The 12,992-nt window shown below is 37.4% G+C and overlaps 1 protein-coding gene across 1 annotated transcript in view; it reads left to right on the top strand.

Moving 5' to 3' along the window:
* LOC138968690 (GDP-mannose 4,6 dehydratase-like) overlaps nucleotides 1–12,675 on the top strand; it is a 29,031-nt gene extending 16,356 nt beyond the window's left edge. Inside the window, exons 9-12 of the mRNA XM_070341297.1 lie at nucleotides 704–800; nucleotides 1,041–1,109; nucleotides 6,347–6,436; nucleotides 7,201–12,675. Of these exons, the coding sequence (XP_070197398.1) occupies nucleotides 704–800; nucleotides 1,041–1,109; nucleotides 6,347–6,409 (229 nt within the window). The 3' untranslated portion in view covers nucleotides 6,410–6,436; nucleotides 7,201–12,675. The remainder of the gene's footprint in view (nucleotides 1–703; nucleotides 801–1,040; nucleotides 1,110–6,346; nucleotides 6,437–7,200) is intronic.
* Nucleotides 12,676–12,992: the final 317 nt, after the last annotated feature.

The following is a 12,992-nucleotide window of genomic DNA, read 5'->3' as shown; positions in this document are numbered from 1 at the left end:
CATGCGATTGTATCGACTAAACATAAACACATTCATTGGTTTTTTTAACTAAGTGTGTTCATCTATCTCTGTTCTTTGGTTTCTAATGTACTTTTCACTGGATTTCTTTGTGTGTTTTTGTACTGGTGCCTTTATCTATTGCAATGTGGCTAAAAAGGGAAATCGTGTCTGTCTCATTTCTCACGACCGACCTACCTTTTTCGCTGGTGGGGAATACAAACTTGACTTAAATTCGATCAAAGTTTATTTTTCATATGTAAATTCCGAAGACATTCGACACAGACCAGTGAAAATTCACGACTAAACAAAACGAAACATTTTATTTAATATCAAAGTCAGGGACATACCCGACTCTGAAGACTGTGAAACCTGTCTTCACAAAACGATATTGCTTTGGTTGCGTTGTTTGTCATGAGTTTTTACTATGAGTTAACTGTTTGCTGTATATTGGAATGCTACTTTTTGTGTGTGTGGCAGATTTATTTCTGTTTTATTTGAAATTCTAAAGAAATGCTCTGTCTTGTTTCCAAATGGGCATGTCTGTCTGCAACATGTGTTCTCTTTGCCCATGCTCAGACAATAAAGTCTTAATATTGCGTTTGTGTTATGTTGTGTTTTGTGTTGTGTTGTCTGTTCCCATGCTATAGCTTTAGTAAATGACTGAGCTGCCTGTTTACATTATGAAGTTTTATTTCTGCTTAAGATGGGAAGGCCACGGTGCAGATGAAGTTGGGAAGAACAAAGAAACCGGAAAAGTACTTGTCAGGATCAACCCCAAGTTCTACAGACCCACTGAAGTAGTAAGTAACTGTGTTTGCGTGCGTGTGTGAGTGTTCGCCTGAGTAAAGATGGTAAAAGATTCAGAAAACTTTACTTTCATAGATCGGTGTAGGAGTATGTATTCACTTGAAGCCACCAATTGGCAGTGATTTGCCAGATTTGAGGTTTTCTAAAATGAACATGCAGGAATCAGTATTTCTTGGCCATTTTAATTTCTGAATACTGTTTTAATATGTGTTCTGCTTCCTTCTTCTTCTCAGGAACTACTGCTAGGAGACTGCACAAAAGCACAGACACAGCTTGGCTGGAAGAGAAAGTACACTTTCGATGTGAGTATGCGCTTTGTGTGAGACATTTTAAAGCTGCTGCTCCGCTCAGAACACTGCTGAAGCAACGATTTGTCTTTTTGTTGAAGATAAGGATATAAACAGTCAAATCCTTTACACAACTATCCCAAAGATGACTTCACATACCTTTAGCATTGCCAATCAAACAAAATTGTACACAGTTGGCCAGTTCGCCTCTGCCAAAATGTAATCAACATTTCCCATGATCATGTTGTGGGGCTAAAGGCTGTGTATGGTATGCCAAAATGGACCCAAATAGCACGTTTTAGAATTTTGTTATACATAATGACCTTACCTACCCCAGATAGAAACAAATCTCTCTCTTTTGTCGAGACCAATAGACTTCCATGTAGGCTTTTGACGTAATCTGTTTACATGCAGGGCCTGATCAAGGATGATGCTGTCCTGCCCGGGCAATGATAAACAAAAATTGGTTAAAAAATTGCAGTTTTTGACTTCTTCCAAGAAGGTCAATCAAACTTGGTATAATTTCAATTTGATAGATGCCCACCGCCCTAGGGGCTACTTGCGCCTGGAAGTGACAAGCACAGTAACTACTTTAAAGGACCCCAACAGGCTCTTTTTAAGGTCAGATAAAGCAGTTGGGGTTGATTTGATGATATAGGTAAGCATCTCAAGATGCAAAAACCAAACAGTAAATCACAGGCTTTGTGTTGCATCAATCTAATTTTACACAAAATGCATGCTCAAAAAGCAGCCAAATTAGTCTGCTACGCGAGACTTCAAAATCCCCGCGGCGGCAAGCCGTTGGCTGTGCCGTCACTTACAGGAATTGGAAACGAAAGTAGCGACGCTCGGTCTGCGTCTTTGCTGCAGCCGCGGATGCGCGCGTACTCCCGACATCATGCCGAGAGAGTGTGCTGCTGCTGTATGTTCGGAGTTGCAAAAAAAGGACTCGGGCTTCAGTTTTCATTTGTTTCTATCCGACTCAAGGCTCAAGCAGGAATGGGCTGTGAAAAGGAATCGGCTGGACCCAAAAACAAAGAAACAACAACAACAACAACAACAACAACAACAACAACACTATTGTTGAGAAACCAGCGAAACTACATCAACAATAACAACAACAATAACAACAACAACAACACCATTGTTGAGAAACCAGCGAAACTACATCAACAATAACAACAACAACCTCAAAAACAACAACCACAACAGCATTGTTGAGAAACCAGCGAAACTGTATCAATAATAACAAAAACAACAACAACCACAGCACAGTACAACATTGGACAACAACTACAACGACGACAACAACACTGACAACAACTCAAAAACCAAGAACAACTACAATGTTAACAACACCACCAACAACAGCTTTACACTGATAAAGAGTAGGTGGAACACGGTTGATTTGACACGTAACAACCTTGATATCATCTACGACGACGACAACAACAACATATACGTCTTCAACAACATAACCAACAACAAATCCGATAGAACTTCAACTACAATCTCAACAGTGATCATGGGCTGCCTAATCTATTTGCTGAGTCTGGCAGACATTTGACTTCCACCCTTGAGAGAGAATGTTTTTTCCTCGTAAACTTTGTGTCTCAAACCTGACTAAGAGGATACAACTCTACATTAATCCCTGATTATCAACCCAGATAGATGGGACACTTCCGTCTCAACTCGGACACCGCAGTAAGAACGATCTCCAGCAACAGACGCTGATACGGTACAGCTATCTGCTCACTCCTAAGCCACTCCCCCAGCCTGTATGTCTACACACTGACACCAATTAAGCCTCCAACTGAGCTCTTAACCCGTGATTTGTAAAAATGTAAAAATATTTTACAAATTACGTCGAACCTAAAACCGCGATTTGTAAACATGAAAAATAAAAAATAAAAAAATCTCTATTCAGCCTATTGTCCCATTGCTGGGAAATTCGGATCACTTCCTCCCAGTGGAAAGCTAGCAGCAACAGAGTCGTGCTACCCCAAAGTCAAGGGATCCATTAGATTTGTTTTTCTTTCTTTTTTCATTTCTTTATTGTCCTATATCGCTGGCGAATTCGGATCGCTTCCTCCCAGTGAAAAGCTAGCAGCAACAGAGTCGCACTTGTGGTCCAAGTTGTGAAATGTGTCCAAGTTGTGGAATGTGTCCAAGATGTGGAATGTGTCCAAGTTGTGGTATGTGTCCAAGTTGCGGTATGTGTCCAAGTTGTGGTGTGTGTCCAAGATGTGGTAATGTGTCCAAGTTGTGGTCTGTGTCTAAGTTGTGGTATGTGTCCAAGATGTGGTATGTGTCCAAGTTGTGGTATGTGTCCAAGATGTGGTATGTGTCCAAGATGTGGTAATGTGTCCAAGTTGTGGTATGTGTCCAAGTTGTGGAATGTGATGGGACAATAAAGAAATGAAAAATAAATCTAATAGATTCATTGACTTTGGTGTAGCGCGACTCTGTTGTTGCTAGCTTTCCACTGGGAGGAAGCGACCCGAATTTCCCAGTGATGGAACAATAAAGAAAAAAAAAATCCCATAGATCCCTTGACTTTGGGGTTGCGCGGCTCTGTTGCTGCTAGCTTTCCACTGGGAGGAAGTGACCCGAATTTCCCAGCGACGGGACAATCTAGTAATGAAAAAAAAATCATAAAAATTGAAACATCAACAGTCGCGCTACCCGAAAAGTCAAGGGATTTTGTTTTTGTGCCTTGACTTCGGAGATGACAAGAAAATATCGGGAACATTAACGTGATTTCTCAAAAAATTTACAAATCACGGGGCGCGCAGACCCTTGATTTTAACCCCCAGGCTCAAAACTGTAAGGTTCAGCAGCTAAAGTTGCTTCTGCCATGAATACTGCTTGTGACGTCATCGGAATTTTTACCCAGAATTCACCACTTCCGTACTCTCGCGGACGTTCGCGATACAATGGCCGCCAGATTGGAACGCGAAAACGCTTCGCTTCAGCCACGAAATAAACTAAACCCTGTGAGGGAAGGTGAGAAAACAATTTCCTACGGCATGCATATGTCTGGTTAACCTAAGTCACGCCAAAACGCAAATAAACGCGTTTTTGACACCAATAAAAGCCTGTTGGGGTCGGTCCTTTAAACTGATTTTGGTTTATCTCCAGGGTATGGCACACCTTGGAGTAAGGATAATAGCTCATGGCAGAAAACAATTGTTTGTATCTAAAATTTTGGCTGAAGTCGGCAGGCACAGATTTCTTTTTGTCAGTATAATCAAGTGCTGTTGTGTGGTGTGAAATTTCTTTTGTTTTGTTGTGTTGAGAATTCTGAAAAATTAAAAAAAGTTGAACTATTGTCTGTTGCAATCTTGGTTTTTGAGTACCTTGGCTGTCTTTTTATAATAATAGTATCATTCACACCACAGGGATAGTTGTTGGGTTGTCATGAAGATTAGATAAAGCCAGGCATCGCCAAGTTTCGTTTACATGCAAGGGAAAGATAATCAGAAGCACTTTGATTTTACAGTGGGTTACTTCCCTGTAAGTAGCTGTCTTACTTTCGTGGTCTGTGACTGTGAGTTAAAAACATCAATGAAGGGAAAAAGAAGTGAAAAGGAGTTTGGGGACTTTATTTGATTTACTTCACTTATTTCAAGGTTACCAGCTTAAAAATGCCTATCTGGCCATTTTGAAAAAATTAAATAAGATGGTGGCATGATCAGGGAGATTGTTTGACAATTAGGTGTAGAAAGGTTATACTGGGTTGTTTCCCCCGCACTGAAATGCAGTTTGATTTTTTTATCTGTGGCCAAGATTTAACCTTCGCCGGTGGTCGTGGGTCCGTGTGGACCCAGAAGGGTGTTTAATTGCAAATATCTCTTAAACTAGTTGGAATTTTTTAATGAGCTTTTTAAGAATGCCTCAGGCACCTAAAAGCTCATGTCCTAAAATTTCAGCGAGAAGTAATTAAAAAAAAAAGGTCATATTTAGACTACAAACATCGTGGGGCCGTGCGGACCCATGTTTCTCAAAGAAGGAAATGAGAAGCGTGGGTCCGCACGGCCCCACGATGACTTCTGTGTGTAGTCGATAACCCGGACGGGCGAAGGTTAAGGCATTACCATGACAAAAGGCACTTTATTTCAGTAAGGACCTAGTGCTTGGAAACTTTCAGAATCTCATGCCTAAATACGAGAGGTACTCTGGCTACACTTTTAAATCATAACAGATATTTGTTGTTGTGCAATCTTCCGGAAAATGTTTTAAAACCTGTCACAGGTTTGTGGATTTACATCTCAAAAATCCACAACTCTGCATGCATACAGAAAAACGTTTCTTACAAATACTGCCAAAGTTTCATTTGAGTATGACTACTGGCGGAAATATAGTAATCATAAAAATGGAACATTCAGGCTGTTTTGTACTGACAGCGGTTATTATCGCTTACTGAGTCTTCAAACATGTTGCGGTCATCCGTGACTGAGCATCAGTCACTGTAGCACAGTAATTATTAAAAAAATATTCATTTGTGTTTACAGGACTAGCAAATGTAAACTGCTGGTTGTACGTAAATGAAACTTTGGCGTATTTGTAAGAATAATTTGCAAGCCCACAAACCTATGATGAGTTTAAAATCATTTTCCGGAAGATTGCATAACAACAAATATCTGTTATCATTTCAAAGTGTAGCCAGAGTACGTCTCGTATGTAGGCATGAAAGTTTTCGAGCAATCCACCGGGTCCAGACTGAAATGCAGCACTTTTTGCCACAGTACCCCTCAAAATTGATGCAAAAACCTCCTTGTTTTGACCACTCATGCGATGGACACCTGCATCAGTAGGAATCTTTCTTTATTTGGTGTTTAACGTCGTTTTCAACCACGAAGGTTATATCGCGACGGTTCAGTAGGAATGACATAACACAAGAAATAGCAAAATTGCGAAACAACACAACCTGTTCTGCATAGATAACTGATTTGGCTTCCTCCTCGGATGTAAAAACTGCCAAGTTCTGCCTATTCTGAATTTTGTCGATTGTTGAATTGGAAACTTACGTTTTTGTCAGGGTGATTTTGGGGCTACACTTATTTGGGCAGTAGAACATTTTTGCTTTGAGTGAACATTTTTGATTAATGAACATGTTTGCTTTGAGTGTACATTTATGATCAATAAACATTTCCCTTTGAGTGTACATTTGATTTATGATAAGGTAACATGTTTTCTTTGAGTGTACAATCACGATGAATGAACATGTTTGCTTTGTTTGTATGTTGCAGAGCCTTGTGAAAGAAATGGTGGAGTCAGATATTGCCTTAATGAAACGTAATCCCATTGCATAGTGCCTTTCATCCAGTTGTGACAATCAGGTAAAGTTTGAAAGTGTGTTGTTTTTGTTTTATTAACTGTGAATTGTGAGTGTTTGGAATATTGTTTTTCCTTTTTTCTTTCCCTTTAAAAACAAAAATTAAAAAAAATATGTTAGTGTTTTTGTTGTTGCTGATTTCAATTGGATATTTGTAAATCTTCCGACACCACAACCTTTCTTTTTTGGTTGATATTCATGATAAATTGTTGGCAAGCGTAACAAATTGGAAGTAAATTCTGTACGCTTTCATAATAGGTAAACGGTAAATCAACAAATTTCAACCTAAATTTCTTATTCTGCAGCAGACAAGGTTTGAAAATGATAATTATCCTTTATATTTGGTGAAGAATAAATGTATAAAACATCTAGATTAAAAGTTCATAGGGCTATGTAAGCTTTGAGATCATTTTGTTTTTGAATCACCTACATTTTTACATGTAGGAGTTAGTGCACAGGAAAGCAAAAATAGCGGCCATGGTGTTTGAGTTTTATTTTGACGACGAAACTTTCTTTAATACGACAGTTCCAGCACATTAATTTCATCAATTCAGGGGGGATGAAAAAGCATTTTTACTCTAGATCTTTTTGAAGTAAACTTTGACTGAAAATATTTTCTGTAACGATCGACCAGGTTAGGGTGTTTGCGCAAAGAAACGTAGGGCTTGGTTTTCTTGTGTACTGTCACTTTTAATGACTTAAACATAACACTTGATTTTTGTCATTTTTAACAACAGTAATACATGTATCTGTATTTTTCTATTTCAGGACTATTTTCTATTCCATGTGTCTGAACAAGTCCAAAAACAAAGAGACTGCCAAGGTTCCAAAATTCAGAATAAAAAAACCAGAAAGGTAGGTTGTTGGAACGTTTGTTATTGACAGAACAATACATTCACAGATAAAAAAGAATCGTTGGGTCAAAATATCTGTGAATGTATTTTATGTATATAATCTGTGTTTTGTCAATAACAAACATTTTAACAACCTACCTTTCTTGTTTTTTGATTATGTGTCTGAACAGTTGAAGTCTTTGTACCCATAAAACTGATGAATTTGAAAATGGTTAAACTCCATTACAAAACCATACTTTCTTTTATATTGATGCAAAATTGTTGAACAACATCATGATTCTGCAGTTGTTATGAAAATGTCTCTGTAATGTGACTTTAGTCTGCAGAACTGTTTAGAAGCGATAACAGTCTTCTTATTTTGAGCAGAAGTCATCTCAGTGTTTTTTTCTTCGGTGGTCCGTTTAGAACGTCTTCAATTCATTTTGTGAGGTACATCGCTTTTGTGTTATTATTGTATGCTTCAATTTGAGGGATATTGTATATAATGGGTTTGATGTTTGTAGCATATTGTGAATACTTGTGACATCTGATTTAATCATTCCTTGTGGCAATGTTTACTAAATGCATCAAACATTTTTTATTTAAGTACATGTACATATAACTGCTAACAAATCTTTGGACATACAATGGTATGCAATTTAAGCCCACTTAAACATACATACACTTAAAGAAGGTGCTGATTAGGTGAAAAAGATGTAACACTAACAGACTGACAAAAATTCAGACAGACAGACAGAAAAAAAGGCACCAATCCACCTGATCAGACTATCAAAATCAACATCCTTTGAGACTTACTTCGACACAAACAGAATTTTCAGAATACTGCATAATAATGCATAATTATGATTTAGCAATAACCCGTGCAAATAACTGCCTCTGTCATCTTAAAAAAAAATAGAGTGTAATTTCTATTTTTGGTCTGTTTAAATCTTTTATCGTTTATGACTAAATATTCTTCTGATGACAATAATGTGCTACATTTCTTTGCTCTAAGGTGTAAATGTTTGCCATTGTGAAGATCTTCTGTTTAGATTTACTGTCCTGATTTTAAATATTATATTTTTTTCTGATCCACTTAAACGCATTTAATGCAATATACATCTATATAAGTCAGGTGTGGATCATGTACATGTAGTTGGATGGTATCTGTAAATATGTGGGGAAAGGTCACATATACACACTGTTTTGTTAACAAGACTTTTGGAAGTTTCAATGTTAATGATTTGAAGTGACCGTTTGAAGTGTTTCTACACAGATGATGTTTGGTATATGTGCAAGTAGAGGGTTGATCTTATCCAATGTAAAAGCCTAGACAGAAATGTGGTGACTGACATGATAGGTTACAGGAGGAGGGAAGTACCGTTTATCTTGGGATTTGCTTTGTTTGGACTGTTCAGTATTTGACACAACAGACTCGAGGCAATTTGATAAAATGTGTGTGTGTGTTGTGATTTTCATCCTTTTTCTGTTGCAACACATATCTTTACTTTGTTTGAATTTGTAACCCAAGGCTGCTAATATTGTCTGAGGAAATACATCTGTTAACTCAACAACCCAAAGCAATCTTGTTTTCTGGGAACAGAGATGACTTTACCAGGCAATACAGCAGTACGTGTGTTAGGAAGACACCCTTGTCCCTATGCTGCAGGTGTCCTTTTGTGACAGGTAGAGTATAAGCAGGTTCACAATACAAGAAAAAACTATTGGTGTCCCTTGTTTGGAGGTGTCCTCTTGTCAAAACGGTCTCACATTTCAGTTACTGTTTAACTCCGTGTTTTACCCTTTTGACATCGGAAAATACCAAACTTGCACTTACTTTTGCTGACATTTTTACCGGCAATATGACGTCATCATTGCATTGCATGGCTTACCATTATTGGCTGAGATAATGAGGGTACTGGTTTTTGTGGGAGTCACTGAGGTTTCGTGTTGGCAATTGTATACTGGATGCACCCTTGCCTTCACACAGCTGTACACTTTTTTGTTGTTGCATGTCAATCAATCAATATCAATATGAGGCTTATATCGCGCGTATTCCGTGGGTACAGTTCTAAGCGCAGGGATTTCTTTTTTTTTTATAATTTTTTTAAATTTTTATTTTATGCAATTTATATCGCGCACATATTCAAGGCGCAGGGATTTATTTATGCCGTGTGAGATGGAATTTTTTTAGACAATACATCACGCATTCACATCGGCCAGCAGATCGCAGCCATTTCGGCGCATATCCTACTTTTCACGGCCTATTATTCTAAGTCACACGGGTATTTAGGTGGACATTTTTATCTAAGCCAATACAATTTTGCCAGGAAAGACCCTTTTGTCAATCGTGGGATCTTTAACGTGCACACCCCAGTGTAGTGTACACGAAGGGACCTCGGTTTTTCATCTCATCCGAAAGACTAGCACTTGAACCCACCACCTAGGTTAGGAAAGGGGGGAGAAAATTGCTAACGCCCTGACCCAGGGTCGAACTCACAACCTCTCGCTTCCGAGCGCAAGTGCGTTACCACTCGGCCACCCAGTCCACCATGTAGGTCTGCCTAACTTGCCTGAAATTTAGACTTTTGGACACATCATTGAATTTTGAAAACTCAGGGTACCGAGAAGACAATCATATTCACAGAGATTTGTTGTTGTTGTGACAACTTCATAAATCTGTACACACTGCACACAACTACATTGTTTCTGACGATTTTTAGTTGGCTGCCAGAATACAGAGATATGCTCACTGTTTCTTCCCTTTTTTGTTTTTAATTAGAATAAATAAAACTGTTTGCCTCCTTGTGTCAATAATTGTTTAAATGAATGGGCATCTTAGAAATAATGCGTAACTTTGATGGGAATTACGTTTCCACTTTTGAAAGAAGAAACAAGTCGCGTAAGGCGAAATTACAACATTTAGTCAAGCTGTCGAACTAACAGAATGAAACTGAACTCACTGCATTTTTACATCGTAGCATCGTCAGTCCACCGCTCGATGCAAAGGCAGTGAAATTGACAAGAAGAGCGGGGTAGTGGTTGCGCTGAGAAGGATAGCACGCTTTTCTTTATCTCTATTCTTTTTAACTTTCTGAGCGTGTTTTTAATCCAAACATATCACATCTATATGTTTTTGGAATCAGGAACCCACAAGGAATAAGATGAAATTGTTTTTAAATCGATTTCGGAAATTTTATTTTAATAATAATTTTTATATTTTTAATTTTCAGAGCTTGTTTTTAATCCGAATATAACATATTTATGTTTTTGGAATTAGAAAATGATGAAGAATAAGATGAACGTAAATTTGGATCGTTTTAAAAGCAAATTATTTTTTTTACAATTTTGAGATTTTTAATGACCAAAGTCATTAATTAATTTTTAAGCCACCAAGCTGAAATGCTCTACCGAAGTCCGGCCTTCATCGAAGATTGCTTGGCCAAAATTTCAATCAATTTGATTGAAAAATGAGGGTGTGACAGTGCCGCCTCAACTTTTACAAAAAGCCGGATATGACGTCATCAAAGGTATTTATCGAAAAAAAGAAAAAAACGTCCGGGGATATCATTCCCAGGAACTCTCATGTCAAATTACATAAAGATCGGTCCAGTAGTTTGGTCTGAATCGCTCTACACACACACACGCACAGACAGACAGACACACACACACACACACACACACACACACACACACCACGACCCTCGTCTCGATTCCCCCTCTACGTTAAAACATTTAGTCAAAACTTGACTAAATGTAAAAAGGATGATCTTATGCGATGAGACTGAATCTCAGTTTTTGTGTTAAAATGTGTTTCACGTTGCAATGTAACTTGAAAAATTACAGCTAAGTCAGAATCAAGGAGATGCATGCTTCATGCTAAATTCTGAAACACTGCAATCTTTTAAATTATTTTGTTTTACAGAATCTCATTGTAATGCTTATTGGTTTTTGAGCCTCCTATGGTTCGAATTACTGTATTTATGAGGTTGTCTTTGTGTTTAGCTTTTTACTGGTGTTTTCATTTTTTCAACCTTTTCTCCGTGAGCTTATGTTGTTTTATTTGATAATGTGCTTGTTTTTTTATGACTTGCTTGACCAGCCTCTAGATTTATTTGGGATGGGGAACGAAGGGCCACACATTATCAAATAGTTTTCTTGATTTTATTGTGTTTGCCTACAAACATCTCATTTGGGGGTAGAACTGATTTTCATGTTTGTGTCAGTAACTGTACAGTTTCTGTCAATTTGGAACAGTGTCTGGTCCTGTTTTCATTTTTACCAAGTGGTTTGGTAAAAACCAAGAATAGTTATCGAAGTTCTGGTAAAAGCTTGTAGCTGCTTTTATAACTTTAGTATTATTAATTAAAACCAAATTGTGTGTTTGTTTATTTATTCTGTTATTTGTTTATTCATTTATAATTAAAATAGAAAGCTTAACAAAAATTGAACTTCTTTTAAAATGTTGTAGATGAACAGTTATAGATGATTAAAAATTAGGAGTCATGTATGGAAACATGTTCCCCACCTCTCCGTATATTTGACTTAGGAGATGAAACTGCAAAGGTGTGTTTGACTTTCAGTGTAGTTTAATTTTTACTGCTAAAAATCTGCTTTTTTCTTCAAAAAAAAATGTCTGGGACTTTAGGATTTTCCGACCTGCTTACACTGTTTAACTTATATTTGTTAGTGAAGTTGTGTAGATTTGTTCCAGGCTTTCTTTTGGGTCCTTTTCATTATAAGCCCAGCAAGTTGTTTGTGTATTTTTTGCAATGTATCTTGGTTCACATTTATAATCATAGTTGACAATAACCAAAAATAAAGCGTATGAACTTTTTCAAAATCAGGTTTACAAACTAGAGATGTTATAAATATGCTAGAGAAGTGTTCTTCGGTGTGGTTTTTTCTTTTCTTTTTTTCCTATTTCATTTGTTTTATCTTAAAAAGTAAGGGACATAATACAAAACGTCTCAGCAGGGTGTGCTTGTTTAGGCCTAAAAAAAAATAGGTGTGGTTACGGTAACCCGACCTACCCTATTTTTAGGGGCCGACCCTATAACTTTTTATTACATTTGTCAAAACAAAAAAAAACACACACACAAGAAAACGAGTGCAGAAAACGCAATGAAAGCGAAAGCGCCCGAGTCGCACACTTATTTCCCTGTCAAGTAGGTTTAATTTGTACACATTAGAAAAAAAAGTTTTAAAAAAAAAAGTGATTGCCTACCTTCCTACCCTATTTTTTTTAGCTATGTTACAGTAACCACACCTATTTTTTTTTTTTCCTTAACAAATACCTTTTTTTACTTTTTGTGTGTGAATTGCTTCATAAAGAAGAAAGAAAGAAATGTCGCACGGTTGCGTTGTGTCATGTGGGCGAACGAATGCTGCAATAAAGGGTTTAATGCAGTCTTTGTGTTTTGTTAGAGAGAGAGAGAGGAGAGAGAAATTCTTTATTAACGAGGGTAATGGCATAAGCAAACAGGGGCTTTTTTGCATCCAGTCCTTGCTCATGAAAGGGACTAATCTGATGAATACATTTTAAAATACAAACAAACGCACAAACATTCAGAAACCCCCCAAAAAACAATATTATTCTCAAATGCATAATCCAGTTCTCGCCCACGAGAGGGACTCATCTAATGATTATACGTTATATAAATGTTAGAATACAAGCAAACGCACAAACAAATATTCAGACAAACAAAAATATGAAATATAGATATT

This window comes from Littorina saxatilis, linkage group LG1, assembly GCF_037325665.1.
Source record: "Littorina saxatilis isolate snail1 linkage group LG1, US_GU_Lsax_2.0, whole genome shotgun sequence".
Lineage (NCBI taxonomy): Eukaryota > Metazoa > Mollusca > Gastropoda > Littorinimorpha > Littorinidae > Littorina > Littorina saxatilis.
Note: the sequence above shows the minus strand (reverse complement) of the source record. Positions and strands in the feature narration are given on the sequence as shown.